The 24,272-nt window shown below is 42.5% G+C and overlaps 2 protein-coding genes and 1 non-coding gene across 3 annotated transcripts in view; 1 reads left to right on the top strand and 2 right to left on the bottom strand.

The window, feature by feature from the left end:
- Positions 1-8,253: 8,253 nt before the first annotated feature.
- Positions 8,254-8,360, bottom strand: LOC123323339. The gene has a single exon (XR_006539342.1). It is a non-coding gene; the product is annotated as a U6 spliceosomal RNA (small nuclear RNA).
- A 4,330-nt stretch (positions 8,361-12,690) lies between these two features.
- On the bottom strand, positions 12,691-18,526 carry NUDT19 (nudix hydrolase 19). The gene is made up of 3 exons (XM_021701054.2): positions 17,677-18,526; positions 14,819-15,026; positions 12,691-13,884 (listed from the first exon to the last, which is right to left on the bottom strand). Exons 1-3 carry the CDS (start codon positions 18,370-18,372, stop codon positions 13,679-13,681), a joined length of 1,110 nt encoding a protein of 369 aa, XP_021556729.1. The 5' UTR covers positions 18,373-18,526; the 3' UTR covers positions 12,691-13,678.
- Positions 18,527-23,814: 5,288 nt separating this feature from the next.
- Positions 23,815-24,272, top strand: part of LOC110590236 (suppressor of IKBKE 1-like) — a 1,153-nt gene continuing 695 nt past the window's right edge. Inside the window, exon 1 of the mRNA XM_044911388.1 lies at positions 23,815-24,024. Coding sequence (XP_044767323.1) covers positions 23,815-24,024 — 210 coding nt within the window. The remainder of the gene's footprint in view (positions 24,025-24,272) is intronic.

A 24,272-nucleotide genomic window follows, 5' to 3' on the forward strand; every position in this document is an offset into this window, starting at 1 on the left:
CTTCCCCGCGCGTCGCTCGCCGCCGGAGGACCGGCGGGGGGAGACAAGCGCCGTCGCGGCCGCGTCCCTTCCCGGGTCTTCCCGTCGCCACTCACTACTCGGAAGGCACTCTGCGGGCAAAACCCGTGGCAGGGCAAGCTTCCGCCCTCCGTGGGGGCCCCCGCCGCGCCCAGCTCTGGCCCCGGGCCCCGCAGGCCCGCCCGCTCCGCACCACCCGCGACCCTTCGCGCCCTCCCAACAGGACGCCGCCAGGGGCGCGCTCGGGGCTCGGGCACCGCGCCCCCGCGCCCCCGCGCCCGACCCCGGCCGCGCAACCTCGAGGCTTCCAGAAAGCCCGCGCTGCGCCAACGGCCTGAACAACTGCCGGCCGCCCTGCGCACACGCCGGGTGCGGCGGGGCGGGGCGCGGCGGGGCGGGGCGGGGGCGCCGGGAGGAGACACGCAGGGGTCGCACAGCCGGCGGCGCCCGGCGTCACGTGGTTTTCCCCCCACCCCGGCGTCTCACCCGTCCCGAATCAGTTCACGGTTGACGGGCAGAGGTCTCGCCGAACCCGCCTCCACCTGGTGGCCCTAGGGGTGAGGAAGAGGCACAGCCGGTCATTAATACAAGGGTGGGGAGTGGGAGTTGGGGGGGAGGGGCTCCTGGCAACATCCCCTCCCCACCCACCCACCTCCGCTTCCTGCTTCGGGTCCCAGATTTCCTCCCACCTGCCCCTCAGCCGGCAGGGCTCCCCCAGACTCTGTCACTGGTCATTCTGGTCACCAAACTGCAGCCTCCTGGGCCGGGCTCTTCCCCGCACGTGTATTTGTTGTTGTTGAGGCACCGAAGAGTTCTCTAAATTTTGAACACCTGGACGCCTCAGTTTTTCTCACCTAAAAAATGACACACAATTAGATGGGGTCACACTCTGAAATAAAGGCTACCCAAGACGCACTCAGGGAGGGTCAGCTTTCATTACTCCAACACTTGAATAAGCCAACAAACAAGAAGAAAAATGAAATCAAAGGAACCACTGGGCGCCTGGGTGGCTCAGTTGGTTAAGCCGCTGCCTTCGGCTCAGGTCATGATCCTGGAGACCCAGGATCAAGTCCCGCGGCGGACTCCCTGTTCAGGGGGGAGTCTGCTTCTCCCTCTGACCCTATCTCCTCTGGGGCACTCTCTCTCTCAAATTAAAAAACAAACAAACAAAGGAACCACAGCTAAAATAAATAAATGATAAAAATGCCAGGCCTATGTGGTTTTATAGGTGAATTCTTCAATATCTTGACTCTGAAAAAACAAAGAATTTTAAGCCCATGTCAAAAGGCATTAATTTGCTAGTAAGGGGAACCAACAAGATGGCAAAAACAAATTGCACCAGTTTTAAGAGAGCATGGCAATTGTGGGGTTCTGAGAAACAATGCTCACAAAAGCGTCCAGTTTTAAAATTTTGTTAGATTTCACAAGGTCAAGCAACATCATCTGCTTAAAGTCTCAGGCAGGAGAATTGGAGAGGAGAGGTGTGTGGACCTCCAGTCAGGAGGAAAACACAACTGCTGAGTACATGAAGTTCACCTGTTGCTGAATAGGACCAACCAGGCTTCACCTCCAGTGGAGGCACCTGGCAGGACCAACAAACCTGAAAGCTCCAGACCTTGTCAAAAAGAGGTGTGAAAGGACCGGATCTTTTATATATATATATATTTATTTTATTATAAATATATTTTTATATATTACATATACAAATATATATATATTTATATATATTTTTTAAATATTTCATTTATTTGACAGAGCAGGAGAGAGTGAGAAAGCACAAGCAGGGGGAGCAGCAGAGGGGCAGGGAGAAGCAGGGAGCCCAATGCCGAGCTGGAGCCCAGGACCCCGGGATCATGACCTGAGCTGAAGGCAGACATTTAGCCGACTGATCCACCCAAGGGCCCCAGGATCAGATCTTATTTAAACAGGAGGTCCCAGGAACAGTTCCCAAGCCCCAGAGAAAATGCAGATGTCTCCCAGTTCTTATTGTGCGGTCAACATTTCTTTTTCTTTTGACTAGAACCCATGCTACAATATGATGTTTTCCAAACTTTTTCACAACACATCTCACAGAAAATGGAAGTATTTCTCCATCGTGCTTCCTAGTCCCCTTGAGGCTGAAGGGGATCAGTATCTGTACCTGTAACCTGTCTCCCCCCCATACCCCCACTAGCTAGTGGGAAGCCTTGTTTCAGAAATTACTCCACAATAAGTAAGTCATGGGTATGTGATGTACAGCATGGTGACTATAGTTAATAATACTGTATTGCATATTTGAAAGTTGCTAAGAGAGTAGATCTTAGAAGTTCTCATCACCAGAAACCAATTTTTTTTAACTATGTATGGGGACAATTAGACTTATTATGGTGATCATTTCAAAATATATACAAATATCAAATCATTGTGTTGTACACCTGAAAGTAATGTAATACGTTGATTATATCTCAATAAAAAAAATTACTCCACAGGGGTGCCTGGCTGGCTCAGTGGGTAAAGCATGTGACTCGATCTCGGGGTTGTGGATTTGAGCCCTTACATTGGGTGTACAGATTGCTTAAAAACAAAATCTTAAAAAAAAATTACTCCATAACATAATAAGATGAAAAGGCTCTCAGTGCATTTTCATAAGGCAGTTAAGTCCTGAGATATTAAAACCCGACAAAGATAACACAAAGAACTGCAGACTAATTCCACTTCTCAACATAGGTGCTGAAATCCCAAATAAAATGCTACCAAGTAAACCCATGACCAAAAAAAAAATTCAAGGTCTACACTTCTCTAGTTCTGTCAAATAAATAAATAAAATCTTCAAAAAAAATTAAAAAAAAATAGTCTCATCATTTTGACAAAAAGGAAAGAAAAAGAAGTTTGGCCCCAAAGCTGGCTTAATCATTTGTCAGTTGATTTTAAGAAAAGAAATTGTTTTGCTTTTATTTCTTAAACGTTTTGCATCAATTGAGAGAGAGTGGATGTTACGGTCATGGCATCATAACCCAAAGATAGAAGCCTGGTGCTTGCCCAGTGTTTTTCCCAGACACCTCAGTTGTCTTCCATGGACTTGATCTGTCTGTCAGAGAATGCCTTGTTCGTGGTTCCCACTAATATTATACATCTGTCAGATTATCCCTGTTTCTAATGTATTTTTTAAAAGATTTATTTATTTATTTATTTGACAGAAAGAGATAGCGAGAACAGGAACACAAGCAGGGGGAGTGGGAGAGGGAGAAGCAGGCTCCCTGCTGAGCAGGGAGCCCAATGTGGGGCTTGATCCCAGGACCCTGGGATCACGACCCGAGCCGAAGGCAGATGCTTAACGACTGAGCCACCCAGGTGCCTCTCTTATGTATTTTTAATAGCTCAATATTGTGCTCGCTTCAGCAGCACATATACTAAAATAGCTCAATATTGTGTTACTCACTGCAAGAAGGTTCTCACATCTCCATTTTGAACTATACACTATCAAACTAAAATTAACCGTTGTCCCATTTACTGCTTTGTACGTTGATACTTCATCTGATTAATACCCTCTAAGCTTTTCTTGTTTTTTCTTTTTACTTTTAGCCCTCCCACAGAATTGTTTTAAATGACAGGTTTAGTTTTCAGTTTGAGATATAGTTGACGTATAATATTGTATAAGTCTAAAGTGTATAATATAGTGATTTGATATATGTATATATTATGAAATATAGTAACTAAACAGTAGGTTTAATTAACACCTGTCACCTCACAGAGTTACAGTATTTTCCTTGTGATGAGAACTTTTAAGATCTACTCTCTTAGCAACTTTCAAATATTAACTATAGTCCTCACATTGTACGTAACATCCTTAGAACTTAATTATCTTATAACTGGAAGTTTGTACCTTTTGACCACCTTCACTAATTCCTGCACCACGCACCACCCACCTCTGGCAACCAAAAATCTCATCTCTGTTTCTATGGGTTTGGTGTTGTTTTGTTTTGTTTTTTAGATTCCACATATAAGTGAGATCATACAGTATTTGTCTTTCTCTGTCTGATTTATCTCATTTAGCATATTGCCCTCAAGGTCCATCCGTGTTTCACAAATAGCAGGACTTCCTTCTTTTTTATGGCTGAATGGTATTCCGTCATATATAATTAATTAACATTACATATATTATATATATTAGAACATACACATTTACATGAGTATCTGAACATAATAGTGCTCCACCTTTTTGTTAACCATTCATCCATCTATGGATAGGTTGTTTCCATGTCCTAGCTATTATACATAATGCTGTAATAAACATAGGGGTGCAGATATCTCTTCAGGATAGTGATTTCATTTTGGATATATCCCCAGGAGTGGGATTGCTGCATCATGTGGTTCTACTTTTAATTTTTCAGGAACCTCCATACTGTTTTCCTTAGTGGCTGTACCAGTTCACATTCCCACCAACAGTGCACAGGGCTTCACTTTTCTCCACCTCTTCATCAACACTTGCTCTCTCGTTTTTCTGATGATAACCATTCTAACAGGTGTGAGGTGATATCTCATTGTGGTTTTGATTTGCACTTTCCTATTACTGTTGTTGAGCATTTTTTCATGTACCTGCTGGCCATCTGAATATCTTCTTTGGAAAAATGTCTATTCAGATCCTTTGTCCATGTTTTAATTGGATTTTCCTGGCTGAGTTGTATGAGTTTCTTATGTATGTTGGATATTAACATTATCAGATATGTGGTTTGCCTTTTCATTCTGCTGATTGGTTTTTTTTTTTTTTTTTTGCTGTGCAGATTTTCAGTTTAATGTAGTCCCACTTGTTTTTGTTGTTGTTGTTGTTGTGTTTTAAGTGTCATTTCAAAAAAATTATTGCCAAGACCCATGTCAATAAGCCTTTTCTCTATGTTTTCTTTTAGGAGTTTTATGGTTTCATGTTTCACATTCAATTCAGCTTTTAATCCATTTCTAGTTAATTTTTATGAATAATATAAGACAGGGGTCTAGTTTCATTCTTTGGCATGTGAGTACCTGATATTCCTGACACCATTTATTGAAGAAACTAGGTTTTCTCCATTGAGTATTCTTGGCTCTCTTTTGTCAAATACTAGTTGACTGTATATGCATAGCTTTATTTCTGAGCTCTTGATTCTATTCCATTGATCTGTGTGTCTGCTTACTATGCCAGTGCCATACCATTGTGATAGCTTTGCAATATAGTTTGAAATCAGGAAGTGTAATGCCTCCAGCTTTGTTTTTCTTTCTCAGGACTGCTTTTGCTATTTGGGGTCTTTTATGGTTCTGCATGAATTTTAAGATTTTTTTTTTTCTATTTCTGCAAAAAAAAATGTCATTGAAATTTTCATAGGGATTGACTGAATCTATACATGATACGGGGTTGTGTGGACATTTTAACAATATTAATTCTTCCAATCCATGCTATCTTTTCCATTTGTGTCTTCTTCAGTTTTCATCATCAATGTTTTATAGTTTCAGCGTAGAGATCTTTCACCTCCATGGTTAAACTTACTCCTAAGTATTTCATTATTTTTGATGCTATTGTAAATGAGATTGTTTTATTTCTTTTTTAGGTAATTTTTAATGTACAGAAATGCTACTGATTTTTGGGGCGCCTGGGTGGCTCAGTCGTTAAGCGTCTACCTTCGGCTCAGGTCATGAACCCAGGGTCCTGGGATCGAGCCCCACATCAGGCTCCCTGCTCAGCGGGAAGCCTGCTTCTCCCTTTCCCACTCCCCCTGCTTGTGTTCCTGTTCTCGCTCTCTCTCTTTCTGTCAGATAAATAAATAAAATCTTAAAAAAAATGCTCATGATTTTTGTATGTTGACTTTGTATCCTACAACTTTACTGAATTTATTGATTAGATCTAAGTTTCTCAGTGGAATATTTAGGATTTTATACATATATTTTTCTAGGTATATAAAATCATGTCACCTGCAAATAGAGATAATTTTACTTTGTCCTTTCCAATTCTAATGTCTTTTACTTCTTTTTCTTGCCTGACTGCTCTGGCTAGGACTTCTAGTAGTATTATGTTGAATAGTAGTGGTGAGAGTGGGCACCCTTGTCTTGTTCTTGATCTTAGAGAAAAATATTTCAACCTTTCACCATTGAATATGATGCTAGGACTTCTAGTAGTACTATGTCAAATAGTAGTGGTGAGAGTGGGCACCCTTGTCTTGTTCCTGATCTTAGAGAAAAATATTTCAACCTTTCACCACTGAGTATGATGTTGGCTATGAGCTTGTCATCTATGGCTTTTGTCATGTTGAGGTACATTATTATTGAGTTTTTATCATGAATGGATGTTGAATTTTATCAAATGCTTTCCTGCAATTATGGAGATAATCAGGTGATTTTTGTCTTTTATTCTATTAATATGATGTATTATATTTATTGGTTTACATTTGTTGAACCATCCTTGCATCCCAGGGATGAATCCTACTTGATCATGGTTTATGATCCTTTTAATGTGCTGAATTCAGTATGCTAGTATTTTGTTTAGAATTTTTGCACCTAGGGGCCTGGGTGGCTCAGTCCGTTAGGCGGCTGCTTTTGGCTCAGGTCATGATCCTGGGGTCTTGGGATCGAGCCCCGCATCTGGCTCCCTGCTCGGTGGAGAGCCTGTTTCTCCCTCTCCATCTGCCTGTCACTCTGCCTACTTGTGCTCTCTCTCTGTCTCTCTCTGTCAAATAAATGGGGAGAATCTTAAAAAAAAAAAAAAAGAATTTTTGCACCTATAGCAGTGCCTGGGTGGCTCTGTCAGTTAAGCGTCTGCCTTCAGCTCAGGTCATGATCCCAGGGTCCTGGGATCAATCCCCCCATTGGGCTCCTTGCTCAGAGGGGAGCCTGCTCCTCCCTCTCCCTTTCTCCCCAGCTTGTGTTCTCTCTCTCAAATGAATGAAATCTTTATTTTAAAAAAAGAATTTTTGCATCTATATTCATCAGAGATATTGTCCTGTAGTCCTTTCTTGTAGTGTCATTATATGGCTTGGATATCTGGGTAATCCTGGCCTTTTGAGTTTGGGAATAGTCCCTCTTCTTCAATTTTTTTTTTTTAAAAGATTTTATTTATTTATTCATGAGAGAGAGACAGAGGCAGAGGGAGAAGCAGGCTCCCCGCGGAGCAGGGAGCCCGACGCGGGACTCGATCCCAGGACCCTGGGATCATGACCTGAGCCGAAGGCAGACGCTTAACCGACTGAGCCACCCAGCCGTCCCACCTCTTCTTCAATTTTTTGGAAATGTTTCAGAAGGACTGGTATTAACTCTTCTTTAAACGTTTTGTAAAATTCACTAGTAAGGTCATCTGGTCCTGAGCTTTTCTTTTTTGGGAGGTTTTTGGTTACGGATTCAATCTTATCTCTTATTGGTCCGTTCAGATTTTTTATTTCTTCTGGATTCAGTTTTGGTAGGTTCTATGTTTCTAGAGATTTATCCTTTTTAAGTTATCCAGTTTGTTGGCATATAGTTGTTCATAGTAGTTTCTTATGATCCTTTCTATTTCTTTGGTGTCTGTTGTAATGTCTCCCCTTTCATTTATAAATTTATTGATTTGGGTACTCTTTCTGTTCTTTAGACTAGCTAAAGGCTTGTTAATTTTGTCTGTCTCTTCAAGAGCAAACTCTTAGTTTTGTTAACCTTTTCTATTATTTGCCTGTCTCTTCATTGATTTCTGCTGTAATCATTATTTCCCTTGATCTGCTAACTTTGGGCTTGGTTGGTTCTTTTTCTAGTTAATTAGGCTTTAAGACACTTAAGAGTTTTCATATCTGAATAAATTTAACCCATTTTTGTATATTGTCATGGTTGACATTATTCCTACTTGAATCATTTCACTGTAAGCCTTTGGCTTTTGTTTCGTTACCACTTACACTGTTTTCTATCTATTGCATTTAGGGGTTATGTTTTGTTTTTGAATGACTTGAAAAGTGACCTATTTTTTTTTTAAAGATTTTATTTATTTGACAGAGAGAGACACAGCAAGAGAGGGAACACAAGCAGGGGGAGTGGGAGACGGAAAAGCAGGCTTCCTGCTCAGCAGGGAGCCCAACACTGGGCTCGATCCCAGGACCCTGGGATCATGACCTGAGCCAAAGGCAGACGCTTAACGACTGAGCCACCCAGGTGCCCCTACTTTTCTTTTTTAAATTCTACTAGCTACTTTTGCATTTAAAAACACTTACATAGGTTTTTTTTTAAGTCTTTATTTTAATCACCTGGTGCTCATCACAAGTGCACCCCTCAATCCCCCAAAATATGGAATGCTTCATGAATTTACGTGTCATCTGTGCACGGAGGCCATGCTAATCTTCTCTGTATTGTTCCAATTTTAGTATATATGCTGACAAAGTGAGCAGTTACACAGTTATTTGTTATCACAAAACCATATCTACCACCATATAATATATAATATATATACCACCTCTTCTTTACCCACTCATCAGTCGATGGACATTTGGGCTCTTTGCATAGTTTGGCTATTGTAGATAGTGCTGCTATAAACACTGGGGTGCATGTGCCTCTTCAAATCAGTATTTTTGTAATCTTTGAGTAAATACCTAGTAGTGCAATTGCTGGATCATAGGGTAGTTCTATTTTTAACTTTTTGAGGAACCTCCATACTGTTTTCCAGAGGGGCTGCACCAGCTTGCATTCCCACTAACAGTGTAAGAGGGTTCCCCTTTCTGTGCATCCTTGCAAACATCTGTTGCTTCCTGTGTTGTTGATTTTAGCCATTTTGACTGGTGTAAGGTGGTATCTCATCACAGTTTTGATTTTTGATTTGTATTTCCCTGGTGATGAGTGATATTGAGCATTTTTTCATGTGTCTGTCAGCCATGTGGATGTCTTTTTTGGAAAAATGTCTATTCATGTCTTCTGCCCATTTCTTAGCTGGATTATTTGTTTTTTGGGTGTTGAGTTTGGTAAGTTCTTTATGGATTTTGGATACTAACTCTTTATCAGATATGTCATTTGCAAATATCTTCTCCCATTCTGTAGGCTGCCTTTTAGTTTTGTTTTCTTCACTGTGTAGAAAACTTTTATCTTGATGAAGTCCCAATAGTTCATTTTTGTTTTTGTTTCCCTTGTCTTTGGAGATGTATCTAGCAAGAAGTTTCAACGGCCGAGGTCAAAAGGGTTGTTGCCTATGTTCTTCTCTAGGATTTTGATGGTTTCCTGTCTCACATTTAAGTCTTTCAACCATTTTGAATTTATAAAATATGAATTTTTAAAAACATTTACAATACTTTATAGACATATTATTCACATTTACTTCCTATATTTAATTGATTGCCACACTCACCATTAGGACTTCTACCACATACTTCTACCTTAAAAAGTTTTTGTTTTGATTAATCTCTCAGTTATCCATAATATTTCTATCAAGTGAATTCTTTCAGAACAGGTGGAATTTTCAGAGCCCATATGTAAATGAAAATTGTATCTGTGACTTTCACACAATAGAATTACTGACCACACACATCCTTTTTCCGGCTCAGTATATCTTGTTACTCTGTGACACACACTCAGAAGCCTGATTTTCTACCTTTGTGAGCAATCTTCTCTATTTCTTCCTGAAAATCTGCATTATCTTTAAAATTCAAAATATCATCCAGATATTGGACAATTTTTGTTAATTTTCCTTTGACAGCACCAGGACCTTTTTATCTGAAGATCAACACTTTTCTTCAGCTTGAGGAAATTTTATTCTCTCTAAATAATGCTTTTCTTCCCTTTGTCCTGGAATCTTCTTTTATACATGCCAACAATCGACATGTTGGGTGCTCATCCTCATCTGTTTTCCTGAGGTAGTAGTAACAGAGAGACTCAAGAACAAAAAGTCAGAGATCCACGTTTGTTTCAAGGCAACAGTATGTGCAAAGATCCTGAGGTGGGAAAGAACTTTGAGTAATCAAGGAACAGAAAGAAGACCCTTCTGATGGGAGTGTAGAAGGAGAAGGGTATATGAAATCAGAGAGAAAGGTGAGGCCTTGCAGGCCACAGTAAATTCAGTTTTTAAGTGTGAAGAAAAGCCACTGAAGGGTTTTAATGAAGGCAGTGACAGGACATGGCTTACATTTCGATGTCAAGAGCACTTTTCCAGTTCAATAGGAGAGAATTCATCATGATTTTAAGAATGAAGATGGAGAGACTAGCTCTTACATTGGTTACAGGGCTGTTAAAGAGTTGGCTAGGTAAGACAGAACTGTGCTCAACTAAGGTGATGGCAGTGCAGAGGACAGAAGATGGGAAATTCAAGATAATTGTGGGCAACAGAATCAACAGGACTTGCTAGTCACCTGAATATAAAGGAAAAGGAGGAATCGAGAATGACTGATATTTTTAGCTTAAATAACTGGTAGATTTCTGATATAGGGAAGACTGTGCTGAGGGAACCTGCTTAAAAGGGAAAATTATAGGTTAGGAAACAAGCTTAACTGTTTTAACAAAGAGACCCCAAAATGTAGTGGCTTCTATTTTCTTTCACATAACATTCAAGAGGTGAGCAGCCCAAGTCTGGCAGGCAGTTATGTCCTAACACCTGGCTTCTGTCTCAGGGTCCCAGGGAGCTGCTCCAGTTGTCATAATGTTCAGCCATTGAGAAGGGAAAAGAGAAAGTGGAGAGCAAGCAGTTTTCTTTTTAAAGGATGTGACCTGGAAGTTGCTTACCTCACCCAAGGACAGAAGAGGGTCTCAGAACAGGTACTGAGAGGCCCTAAGAGCTAAGGGTCAGTTGGAGGAGAAGTTAGAGAGAGGACGAGTGGTTAAAGAGGAGGAAGGAGGAGTGGAAAACTGCCAACAGTTGCAGAGAAGTTAAAAACAAAATAGAGGTTTGAGAAGAGACAGTAAATAACTACATATGCCCAAATGTGAGGGCTCCCCCACCCCAAAATCCCTCGGAAGAGAAGTCCTCTTATATCTGAGCCCTTTTTGTCTCCCACAGTATAGGGCACTCTTATTTTTATTTTTATTTTATTTTTTTAAGATTTTATTTATTTATTTGACAGAGAGAGAAAGAGAACACAAGTAGGCATAGTGGCAGGCAGAGGGAGAGGGAGAAGCAGGCTCTCCACTGAGCAGGGAGCCGGACACGGGGCTCGATCCCAGGACTCCAGGATCATGACCTGAGCCGAAGGCAGCCGCTTAACCAACTGAGCCACCCAGGCGCCCTGGGCACTCTTATTTTTATTAATAAAGAACTGTGAGGACGAGACATGTTAACTTGAAATGCTGATGCCTGCCCAGTTTTGGATTCTCGTGGAAGTCATTCAAAGGAATCAGCAAAAGAAGGTAGGTAATGGAAATGAATACTGACTTTGTATTTATTCCTGAGTTTGTAACTTTGGTTTCAAGAGACTGTAGAATATCATAGAAAATGAGTTTTCCTGGCTCTGTGGTGGATGAGATGGCATGGAGTAGGGATGCCAGCATGGGCAGGAAGGGATCTAAAAGGAGGAGGAGTAGGGACACGTGATCAGCTTCCTGCTTCTGCATCTGAGGCCTAGGTGGCTTGAATACATGAGGTAAGAAAGAGCATATGGTAAATGCCACAAACTCTCGCAAGCTGGGCTCTAAAACACTCTTTTTTGGCTCATGAGGACGGCCCTATTATTTTGTGTTGGGGCCTTAGGGTATCACAACAGGTAGGAAGTCATGGGACAGTCTTCCAAAAGGAATTCTTGGAAGGAGACAAGGTTTCATTCAGATGAGAAAGAGACAAAAATACATCGTTAGGAAGAAAACTACATCACATTACTTTGTCACGTCTCCTAAAATCACCCACTGAATTACGTAACTCCAGCAAAAAGGGTGCAGGGCTAGGAGGGTTGGGAAAGGCGGTACCATGCAGTTTTCTGACTCTCTCCCAGACACCTAAGTGAGCCTGGAACACTCCCCTACCAACAGAAAGAGTCCTCACAGCCTGTGCTGGCCTCATCGCCTCGTGTGGGATGTGTTTCCCTGTCTCAGACTCAATGTTGTCCTCCTTTGCTCTGCGTAAGCACGTGTGTCATAGGACCCTGGCCAATCCCACGACTGTATCTGCCCACTGCAGGAGAAGATGGGGTCCTTCTGTAGCACAAGAGGGGTGTTTGCAGGCCAAATGCCTTCTTTCAGCTGCAGAGGGAATACCCGCGGGCCGTGGGGACCTGACATGAACTACTGGAGTGGATTCTGCTCTGCCTCTTCTCTATGTGAATACAGCATTATTCCATCCAATGCTTGGCTGTGCTGTGCTTTACTTGGTGACTATGATACCAAGGCGCAGTGGGCAGAGTTGTTACCATTTCTGCTTTTGGTGGTAGATAACAGATGTCACCTGCTTGACAAAGCATCAGGTTCTACTTAGTTATGGCACTAACAAGCTGTGTAAATCTGTTTCTCAGTTTTCTAACTGGCAAAAGGTGTTCAGTGAGTTCTTTTCCAGCTATAACATTCTGTTTTCTCTGAGAATGAAAGAGTATTATGCCCAAAGCCAAAAATCAGTAAGGAGAACTTCTGTAGGTCCAGAAGCCAGAGGGAATACTAACAGTATATGGTTCTCAAAATTTACATATTGGAACCATTCACTGAAGAAAACAGATTTTACTTTAGATCAGAGTTTCTCAACCTTGACCAGATAATTATTGTGGAGAGCTGTCCTATTCATTGTAGGCTATTTAACCACATCCCTGGCCTCTCCCTACTAGGTGGTAGAAGCATCTCACTCTCACAACCAAAAATGTTTCCAGACACTGCCAAATGTCTCCTGAGGGGCAAAAGTGCCCTGAGTGGAGAACCACTAATCTAGATGTATTCCTCTAGCCAAGATCAAGTAATACACATATACCTTATTCATCAATACCTCTATTTTACAGGTAGGAAAACTAAGACATTTCATGAAAAATAAAATTTCATTGTATGATGCATAATATCGTCAAGGATCTGCAACAGAATTGATGTCTTAGTCATTTCCCATCTTTAATCAAAACCGTATTCCTCTTAAGAGAGAACATGAAAAAATTACCCATATTAAAAATATTGAAAATAAGCATCATTAATAAAATGCCACTGAATGATGACTAGTTCTACAGATCTTTAATCTCTTTGTATTCATTAGCTACTGCTCCAGAGTAAAAATAATTATGGCTTCTGTGATGGCTTCCTATTTCTTTAAAATAGGTTTCCCATTTGGTAAACCTAATAACTAAGGCCATTTGGTAGTAAACAGAATTGAAGGTTAATCATCAAGCTAAAGACATACAAGAAAATAATGACCCTGTCACTTGAAGGTCGGCTCAGTGTACTGTCCCCTGTGTAATCAGACATCCTTCAACAATTCCAGCAGCAAATCTAAGGGGGTCATGGATCCATCTCCTAAACACATCAAGGGAAGTGCTAATATACCGGACATCTTATTTAAACTTCTGATAATAAAATGATACAGAAGCGGAAACCCTTGTGAAAGGTTTTTTCCTCAATCTGGGAGCAAGATCATTAGCACTTTATTGATACTTGTGGAATATTGTAAGGTTTGAAGAATGAAATAAGCAAGGAAGTGCTCCAATGCACTTGAAACGTGAAAGACTGTACTATAACTTCTGGGCAGGTCCTTATGCTCCAAGCAAGTCTTGTCAACCCTCAGTATTCCACAGGACAACTTCAAGCAGTCAACCAAGTACAAATAAGCAGTACTCTACAAATGGCTCTTACTTATCACATAGGTCTTAGGATAAACCTGCTTATACTTCGAATGGATAGTCACGTGGAGATTATACACATGGTGGTTGTGTAACACTAGTCGGTGAAATGTCTTGCCTTCCTTCATGATTTCTTCAGTCTTTTTTTCAGAGGACATAACATTTTCTAAAAATTGTGAATCTTCTAAGTACAGCTCATCTCCTGAAAAATATTTTGATTCCACAGTGTTATTTTATAAAACATTCCAATACGTTAGTGACATACACATTGGTATTTATTTTCATCTATGTTGTGTTTGGAACTGAGATAGGTGTTAAGTAACTCTAATTTTATGAGCTTACCTAAATTTCTTTCTTGTGTTTTTAATACCCACATCCCCCACCCCCCCATTCCCCAGCCAAGAATTTTCTTTGGGCACATAAATATTTATGACTGGTATTTTTTCATCACGACCTATCAGTTTTAGACTGGCCCATGACTCACTTTTTCCTAGTCAATACTAATATTGGCCTTGATATCCATATATTTTTGGGTTTCAATGTGGGCTGTTCTAACAATTTTAAGGTTAAATTACAGAAATTACCTTTACACATCAAAAGCACTAAACTATCCCACTGTAAGATGAGGAACAAATATCATCGCTATTCTGAGAACTGAGCCAAGGAGCCAGGAGACAGGTCACAAAGCCCTGCTCTAAACTGCCATAAAAACCCCCGCCTGGCACTTGCCCAACAATCGACTACCAACGAACTCCCCAGTTCAAATAAATTGACAATTGCTCACAAATCCAGTTCTTAATAAAGTGTACTTGAAGACAGAAGTTCTCAACTTCATAGTTTATTCTCATGATTCAAAATTAAAATGTAAAAAAGTGAGATAATATATAAGAACTTTGTCAATGTGTGGGAAACACTTACATAAATGTATGTGTGTGTGTATAAAGTGAATTATCAGAACTTTTGGTTATAATAAACACTATGGATATTTTATAGAATTAGACCTTACTCAATAAACTGCTGTATTGTGTAAAACAGATGATAATTCATGTCTCTGTGTTGGGCAATACTGCCATACAGCCCCGTGCACTGAATGTGAATACTAAATGTGAAAAAGCACTGATGCTTCACTGACTTACCTGGTAAAAGCTGGAGCACTGCATCAGCAGTTAAAAATGTGATCGGCAGCCATCTTTCCATTCCTTCCGATGCACCGTCCAAACAAAATTTGTGCAAGTCAGAGAGAGAGGCAAAGTTTCCCAGTCTTCTTATTTCATAGAATTGTGGAGGTGCAAACCAAATTTCCTTTGATATGAAACTCGCAGTTGCCTCTGATGGAGATGACCACTGTGGAAGACAAAGGTCAGGGTTCCTAAGGTTTATTCCAGAGGCAATCAGAGATTTGATATTGTTAGGTTGGTACCCAAATCTAATTGAAATGAAAAATACATAGGATAGTATTTACAGCAGGCTAGATGCTACATATGAGAGAACTTGAAAACGTAGCAATAGAATCTATCCAAAATAAAGCACCAGAGAGAAAATATTAAAAAAAAAAATGAACAAGGTATCAGTGACATTATCAAGTAGTCCAACATAAATGTGTAATTGGAGTCCCAGAAAATAGGGAAAAGTGAAAAAATCTGAATAAATAACAAAAAGAAAACCATGCACATCATAATCAAATTGATGAACACCAATGCTTAAGAGGAAATATTTAGAGTAGCCACACACACCAAAAAAACCAAACCAAAGCAAAACATATTACATACAGAGGAACAGAGTTAAAAGCAGACTTCTCATCATAAATTACACAAGGCAGAATATACCAAAGCAACATCTTTAAGTACTGACAGAAAAAAACTGTTAACCTGTAATTCTATACCCAGCCAAAATACCTTTCAAAAAAAAAAAAATGAAGGCAAAATAAAGTATTTTTCAGATAAACAAAATTTACAAGATTCCTTGTCAGAAGATCTGCAATACAAGACCTATTAGAGGAAGTTCTTCAGGCCAAAAAAAAACCAGTTGTAGATTTTAATCTACACAAAGGAATGAAGAGTGCTAATGATGTTAAATATGAAGGTAAACATAAAAGACATTTTTTGCTCATTTTCACAGTCTTTCAAAGATTGTTTAAGGCAAAATAATCAGTATATTGTAGAGTTCATAATAACAATAAAAGTCAAATGTATGACAACAAAAGCTAACACATGGGGGGAGAAATGTAACGTTGTAAGGTTCTAACATGATACATGAAATGAAACCTATATATGGCAAACCCTAGCATAATCACAAAGAGATACAGTTAATAAGTCAGTAATGGAGATAAAACAAGGTTCTTAAAAAATACTTAAATAATCCAAAAGGAGTCAGGAAAAGAAAAACAGTGTGAAGAATAGATGGGACAAATAAAAAAACTAAAAGCAAGATGTAGACTTGAATTAAATACAAATACTTAAATATATAAACATATATAAATGATCTAAACACCCCAACTAAAAGGTAGAAATTGTCATATTGATTAAAAAAAAAAAAAGCAAGACCATATGCTGCCTACAAGAAACATACTTTTTTTTTAAGATTTTATTTATTTATTTGAGAGAGAGAATGAGAGAGAGCATGAGAGGGGGGGAGGGTCAGAGGGAGCAGACTCCCTGCTGAGCAGGGAGTCCGATGCAGGACTCGATCCTGGGACTCCAGGATCATGACCTGAGCTGAAGGCAGTCGCTTAACCAACTGAGCCACGCAGGTGCCCTACAAGAAACATACTTTAAAGTATTTATATTTATGTATTTTTATTATATTTAAATATATTATTTATGTTATAAATAATATAAATTATAAGGGAAGCCTGCTTCTCCCTCTCCCACTCCCCCTGCTTGTGTTCCCTCTCTTGCTGTCTCTCTCTGTGAAATAATAAATAAAATCTTAAAAAAAAAAAGTCTCAATAAATTTAAGACTGAAACCACATAAAGTATGTTCTCGAGGACATAATTAAACTGCTGTGGACATGAAATGAGTTAATGCAGGTAAAGCGCACAGGAAGGAGCCTGGCATCTGAGCAGCACTGTACAACTCCTGGGATCTCCCTCGGGGCCCTCTCCCACGGGAGAGGCAGAGTAAGGCCTTGGGACTATGAAGCTGAGGAAAGCAGAGAGCACTTCACCAAGGTCCTGGCTTTGGCCTGTAGGGCTGAGGGCCGGACTTCCTCAGTGCCACGCCCACTCTGTCACTTATTAGGTCTATGGCTCTGAGGAAGCTACACCGACTAGACTTTGGTTCAGTTTACAATTTCGCAAACTTGGGATGCTCCAAAAGCCATATGCATTCCGTGGAAACGTTACTTTTGAATTTTGATCTTTCCCCCGCCAGCTAGCTACTCACTACTGGTAATGCTGGCCCAGGAGCAATGAGCAAGCTCGCAATCAGGCATGAGATCCTGAAGGTAAACAAAGGACAGACTTACACCCACTCTGTACCATACAGCCATTCTGTTGCTCACTTCCAGTATTCAATAAATTGCATAAGATAGTTAATTCTTCGTTATAAAATAGACTGTGTTAGGTAATCTTGCCCAGAGGCTAATGTAAGTGTTCTGAGCACGTTTGAGGTCGGCCAGGCTAAGCCACGATGTTAGGTAGGATCGAGCCCCGCATCAGGCTCCCTGCTCAGCGGGAAGCCTGCTTCTCCCTCTCCCACTCCCCCTGCTTGTGTTCTCTCTCTCGCTGTGTCTCTCTGTAAAATAATAAATAAAATCTTTAGAAAAAAACAAAACAAAAACAAGTCTCAATAAATTTAAGACTGAAACCACATAAAGTATGTTCTCGAGGACATAATTAAACTTAGGTCCACCAGCTGTAGACCCATGACAGAGGGAAGAACACCTGTAATCAGCCTCTCTATGCTGGGCTTATTCCAGATGGGCCTTGGCTGCTGGCCGGCGCCCTCATTCTCAAGTTCCGGTGGGTCCCCACTCCCGCCCAGCACGCCCTACCTGGCAGCTCACCACCTCGGTCAAGTCTGGGTAGACCTGCGGCGGCTCGCTCAGGCCGCACAAGAAGAAGGCTGTATTGAAGCGGCGGCCGCCGCGGCGCGAAAACGGCGTAAGCCAGCCGCCCCAGTCGTGCAGCGCCCAGATGTCGGGCGTGCAGTCGAGGTGCGCACACAGGCTCAGGAAGTGGCGCGGGTCGCGGCGGACGCGGTCGCGCCAGGCGTCCAGGCCCCGCGGCGGCGCGAGGGCCCGGCCCAGCTCGGGCACGGCGGGCAGGGGGGCCCGGGGCCGCAGCAGCAGCACGCCCGCCTCCTCGAAGGTCTCGCGGATGGCGCAGATGCGGGCGGCGACGTCATCCGGCAGCGCCGCGGCGTCCTCGTCGGCGGCGGCGTCGGGCAGCCCTGGGAAAGAGGCAGGCCGCGACCGTGCGGGGCCCAGGCCGAAGAGCGGCGGCTGGTGGTGCGGCGCGAAGAGGCGCAACCAGTCTGCCGAGCAGTCTGCAGTGTGCTGCACGCCCCCCGGGAAGACGTGCGCCCCGGGCAAGAAGCCTTGGTTCTCGGAGCGCTGCAGCAGCAGCAGCCGGAAGCCCTCGGGGGGCAGCGACGGGGCGGCGGGGCTTGGGCGCACCCAGCCGGCCGCCAGTAGGATGGTGGCTGCCCGCCGCCAGCTGCTGGCGCGCGGCTGCAGGGAGGAGTTCATGGCGGGCGGGCGGCGGGAGGCTTCCGGGCTCCGGGTTGCGGCGCGGCAGGAGCTCCTGCGCACCGATTCTGTCGCCCCCAGCGGTTGTCCTGGGCTTGGGGACCTAGGCCCGCGCCTTATAGGACGAACTTGAAGCGTGGCGCGCGCACTGGGCGCCGATGAATTTGGGCAGTTCGGCCTCCACCCGCGCCTGCCTGTGGGAGGGGCGTGGCGCGGAGGCGAACCAGCACCTCCTCTCGTGCCTTAGTTCCCAGTCGGGTCATTCGTAGGACTAAGGCTGTCACTGCCCCCTGCGAGGGATTGTCGTTCAAGCCGCCTGAAAGGAGGGCCCCATCGTCCGTCCCCGGGACACTCGGACGGAGAGCAGGAATGACCTGTCTTGGTAAAAATGCGATGGAGTTATTTCACCAGGCCTGGTGACACCTACCCCACCAAACCCCGAAGAACTAAGACTTAATACCTGCACCACACGGCTAGACACCAACGTGTATAACTTTGGCAGAGAAGGAGGTCCAAAGGGTAGGTCTCTGAGCTTTGCCGGCTCACCTGATACCACCAATGAGGAACTGATGGATGAACCAGATGCCAAATTATGAGTTTCCCACTGCACAGCCTGAATGCGAAAGGCCCTCCTTGCGTCCCTGCTCCTCAGGGTGATCTGTGTTGTGTTCTGGACACCTTTTATTGTCAGGGCACCTGGGACCACCTTAAGCATCTGAGGTCATTTGATGATTTCCACTTTCATGGGAGATGCTTAACCCAGGCCTAGAGATGGGAATTTCTCTCTGCTTCACTTTCTTAGTGGCTGTAATACTCCCACTTCCAAGAGATTACTATCTCTTGGAATTACTATCTCTTGGCATTACTATCTCTTAGAGCCTGTTTAAATCAGAATCTTCTCATTTACAACTCCTCATCAGTTGCCAACAGCTTCTCCCACAATAGCTATTATGACATTTGTTATGTATTTGGATGAAATATACTGTTCTTTTGGTGGGCCTCATTTAAGAGTTACCATTTTTATGTCAGTTATTTCCTGGGGGAGAATCCACAGATGACACTGCCAGTTTTCGGGCTGGTTTTTGTTAGCAGCATTTTCTAAAGGTGCAAATCCCAGTATTGACTGTGTTCCAGAAACAAACAAAAAACGGGTCCACATACTGAGAAAAGCACATACGGAGGCCAAGGGAGGACACATGGCCTACTGGAGGATCTACCAGCTTTCATCTACCTTGAGTCCACAGAATCCACAGTTGGGGAACCCCTTCCTGAACTGCTTCCCAGATTCATGTGGCTTTCTGCTCTGAGACCCATCATTTCAGAATCTATTGTAGAGTCTGGAGTGGCACCCTGGAGCCTGTATTTTCACACTCCCTGACTCCCTGGGTGATTCCAGTGCTATGAGTCATGGGAAGCTGTAAAAGGAGGTGATATGATTGAGTCCATATCTTCAAAGGTCACCCTAACAGCAGCATGGTGACTTGATTGGATGGCCCATGGACTGTGCTAGACAAGAAATAATGAAGGCCTAAACTAGGAGAGTGACCATGGAGAGGGTGAGGTGGGAGAAGGGAATGATTTACAGAGTATTTAGGAGGTAGACTTGATGTAATGTGGTAATTGGTTGAATATGCAGAGCAAGAGAGAGGAGTTAAGTTCTAGTTTGGAAGATTGAAATAATGGTTATTCAATCCTAGAAGTTGTAATAATAATGATATTATTAAGCATTTACTGTGTGTGAGGCTTTTGGAACTTTGTAAGTATTAGCTGTATAATCCTCACAAAACCACATCAGGTGGAAATAGTTTTTGCCATTTCACAGAAGAGAAGCTATTGACAGAGTGGTTAAGTCTCTTAAGGGACACACTATTCACTGTAAAATAACACCATCACTTTGTAGATTAAAAAAAATGTTTATATTTTGATATCAGCTACTTTTCCCAAAGGCTGGTCACTCCTGAGTGAGATGACCAGGTTCTAGAGTGCGTAGCAAAGTGGTATACTTTGGTTGGATCTTAACCAATGCAGAACAGTCTCAAGAACTGCACACGGCTATGTTAGTCCTAGTAGGCTCTGTGGTTATGTGATACCAGTTTATGTATGTATCCACAGATCACATCCTGTAACCTCAGTTATCTGAACTGTAGTTAAGAACAAGAACAGAAGCAAAGAATAGACTCTGGAGTAGCAAAAGGGATACAAATATATTCAAATCTAATGTGATCTGCTCAGAGGAAAAATTAATTTGCAGATATATTAATCTATTGCAATTAACAAATTCCTCTGAAACTTGGTGGCTTACAATGATGAACATTACCTCACAGTTTCTGTGGCTCAAGAGCTCGAGAATATCTTAGCGGGGTGATTCTCATTCAGTATCTCCCATGACGTTGTGGTCAGCCTATCAGCCGGGGCTTGCTTGGGCCTGAGAGATCCAGTTCCACAATGGCCCACTTGTATGGCTGTGGGCCGGAGGCCTCAGTTCCTCACCCCACTGGCCTCTCCACAGAGCCACTTGAATGTCTTTGAGACTGGGCATTTACTTTCCCCAGAGAGAGTGACCCATGAGAGAGGAAGAAGCCACAATGCATCTTATGACTTAGCCTGAGAAGTCACCTGCCATTTCCACAGTATCCTATTTTTACACTGGTCTTCTCTATTCAATGTGGACACACACTACACCAAAATACCAGGATGTGAGGGGATCATTGGGGGTCATCTTGGAGGCTGTAGTAACAGTGGATAAAAAAAATGAATCCATGCAAGCATTAGAAGAAAACAGGTAAATTCCTCTTTGACTCAAACTTTAGAAGCAATAGGGGAAAAAAGATTGGTCAACTGGACATTCTCTTCATATTTATAACTTCATCATGACAAAAAACAGCCTAAGAAAGTCTAAGACGGGCGCGTGGGTGGCTGTCGATAAGCCTTCTTCGGCTCAGGTCATGATCCCAGGGTCCTGGGATGGAGCCCTGCGTCGGGCTCCCTGCTCCGTGGGAAGCCTGCTTCTCCCTCTCCAACTCCCCCTGCTTGTATTCCCTCTCTCGCTCTCTCTGTGTGTCAAATAAAATCTAAAAAAAAAAAAAAAAAGTCTAAGACATAATAAACTGGGAAAATTATCTGTAATGCCTGTCACAAAGGATCCAGCCTCCAATTGTGCAGAAAAATGGGCAAGAAAGAGGTCAGAGTGATTTATTTAAGGTCACAGCCAGCAAGTGTCGGGAACTCTCCAAACCGATTGGCATATTCTCAGAGTTCCCTGCGCAGGCCTGTCCTGCCAGGGGCACAGTGCAACTAACAGTAAGTGTGCCCAGTGATCCCCTAGTAGCACTGGCCGTTAATGCGCCACTTGGTCATGAGAGAGTGAGTCACTTTGTTTGACACAGTTGCGTCATAGCTAAGGACAGTTGACTCTTCATTCTTATGTTCTACCGGTCCCGCCCAGCTTTACTTACAATTTAAAAAGTCCTTATTTGTTAGAACATGTGAAGCCTTGAAAATAAAAAACTTTCCCCACGTGTCCTGTTGCTTCTCACCTATAGCTCCATACAGTCTTTTAGTTCAGTCTCAAGTTCAGCAAGCCCAAATTCATTTCTGTTATCCATTATTAGACTTTTCAGTTAAAATGGAAAGAAAGGAAGAGAACGCGATCTGCGGGGGTAGCCACAGAGAGAACTTCAGCTTGGACGCTCAACAGTAGCAGAAAACCTGTTCAGCCTTCCTAGAAGCCAAGGCATGTCACCTGGGTTAAACAAAATCCACCTGTGACTGACCAGTAACATCCTGTGTGCCACGGATCACCATATAAAAATTATGTTTCAAAATGTTTTTTTGTTTTTTTTTAAAGATTTTATTTATTTATTGGACAGAGAGATAGAAGAGCACAAGCAGAGGGAGTGGCAGAGGGAGAGGGAGAAGCAGGCTCTGCACTGAGCAGGGAACCTGATGCGGGACTCGATCCCAGGACCCTGAGATCATGACCCGAGCCGAAGGCAGACGCCTAACCATCTGAGCCACCCAGGCGCCCTCAAAATGTTTTTTAAGAAGGGTTTTAGGAGCGCCTGGGTGGCTCAGTTGGTTTAGTGACTGCCTTCGGCTCAGGTCATGATCCCGGAGCTGTAGGATCCAGTCCCACGCCGGGGCTCTCTGCTCAGTGGGGAGCCTGCTTCTCCCTCTGACCCTCCCCGCCTCTTGTGCTCTCTCTCTTTCGCTCTCTCTCTCAAATAAGTAAGATCTTTAAAATAAAATAACATTAAAAAAGAGGGGTTTTAAAAAGTTTCACAGCATTGTTTTCTCAAATATGTATAGATTGCATTTATGGGACATTCTGGAAAAGGCAAAGCTATAGGAACAGAAATGAGGTCAGTGGTTGCCAGAGCCTGGGGGTGGGGGGAAGGAAAGCACATTGGGAGGGGGATGAAAATGTGGTCCTGCTTGCGGTGGTCATTACATGATTGCATACCTTTGTCAAAACTCAAAACTGCTCACCCGAGAAGGGCAAATGTTATTGTATTTAACTTAAACCTCAATAAGTTTGGCTTTAAAAATGCATAGATTCCAACTTCCAGATAAGCCATCTGTACTTGATCTTTGTATTACCTTGTCATTTTGACAAGTGTATCTAATTTTGACCTTCAAATTGATTTTTAGCAGATTTTACGTAAGTTAATGGGGTAAATGTTTTCATATAGTTTCTTTTCCCCAATTATCTGATTTTGGGACTTCTAAAGTACTTTGATAAATAACAATAGCAGTGGCAGCCAACATTTATTGAGCCCTGGCCCAGAAAAAGTTTTATTTTGATATCCTGATGAAGTATACCTGATTATTACTCCCATTGCAAAGATAAGGACATTGAGGTCAGAGACATTGAAGAACTTAATGAGATCGGATCTGAACTCAGGTGTACCTTATTCCATAGTTAGTGCTCTTAACCTCAAGGCTATAGTGTCTTGATACTACATTTCAAAACTTCTGATTCCGTAGGGTAGGATTCCAAAACTGTTTTGCTTTGCTTTTAGGGGAGAAGGTTCTGGAATTGTTTCTCATTATACCTTGAGACCCTCAGTGTTAAAATTTATATTATAATAACAGTAATACTTTCTAGATGATAAAAGCATTCAAAATTTTATTATAAAAATATAACACCACTCATAATCCCACCACCTTCACAGATATTTTCATTTCTGTATATTTCCTTGTACATCTCTATATGCCTAACACATCCATACAGGCAGGGGACACTCAACTTCGCTTTCTGGCAAGAGCATATTAAAAGGACTCTTCAAAATCATTTTGCCAATGGGAGCTGTCATTTGGCTTGTTTACCTTTGTCATATAAGTCTAAGGTTATAAACAGCAACAAACAAGGATGCCCAAGATCTCATAGTACTGCGATGAAAACGCCCAGAATCCTCTGTGGAATGAGGTGAAAATAAGTAAATGAAAGGCGGGGGGGGGAATGCTTTTCGAGAAATCCATCCTGTCTCCGAGGACACAGGGCTGCAGCATGTGGTCAGTTCCTGTACTTCTGGTCAGTTCTTAAGAGCCAAAGAAATAGTATTTGAATATGACTTTGATCTGTGTGGACCACAGCCAAAGATTGTTCATGTGGAGACCTACTGTTCTTCCCAATTCCGTCCAGCATTACGAGTATAATCATACTGTACAGAATCACTTGGAGATTTATTTTTATTTTATTTATTTTTTTTAAAGATTTTATTTATTTATTTGAGAGAGAGAGAGAATGAGAGACAAAGAGCACGAGAGGGAAGAGGGCAGAGGGAGAAGCAGACCCCCCGCTGAGCAGGGAGCCCGACGCGGGACTCGATCCCGGGACTCCAGGATCATGACCTGAGCCGAAGGCAGTCGCTTAACCAACTGAGCCACCCAGGCGCCCC

Source organism: Neomonachus schauinslandi, chromosome 16 (genome assembly GCF_002201575.2).
Source record: "Neomonachus schauinslandi chromosome 16, ASM220157v2, whole genome shotgun sequence".
NCBI lineage: Eukaryota > Metazoa > Chordata > Mammalia > Carnivora > Phocidae > Neomonachus > Neomonachus schauinslandi.

Bases quoted from the DNA above. Each gene is read 5' to 3' on its own strand.
- NUDT19 (XM_021701054.2), bottom strand. From the start codon at position 18,372: ATGAACTCCTCCCTGCAGCCGCGCGCCAGCAGCTGGCGGCGGGCAGCC. The intron at 15,027-17,676 runs GTAGGGCGTGCT...TGTCTTCCACAG, and splicing joins CCGAGGTGGTGAGCTGCCAG to TGGTCATCTCCATCAGAGGC. The intron at 13,885-14,818 runs GTAAGTCAGTGA...AATATTTTTCAG, and splicing joins AGTGCTCCAGCTTTTACCAG to GAGATGAGCTGTACTTAGAA.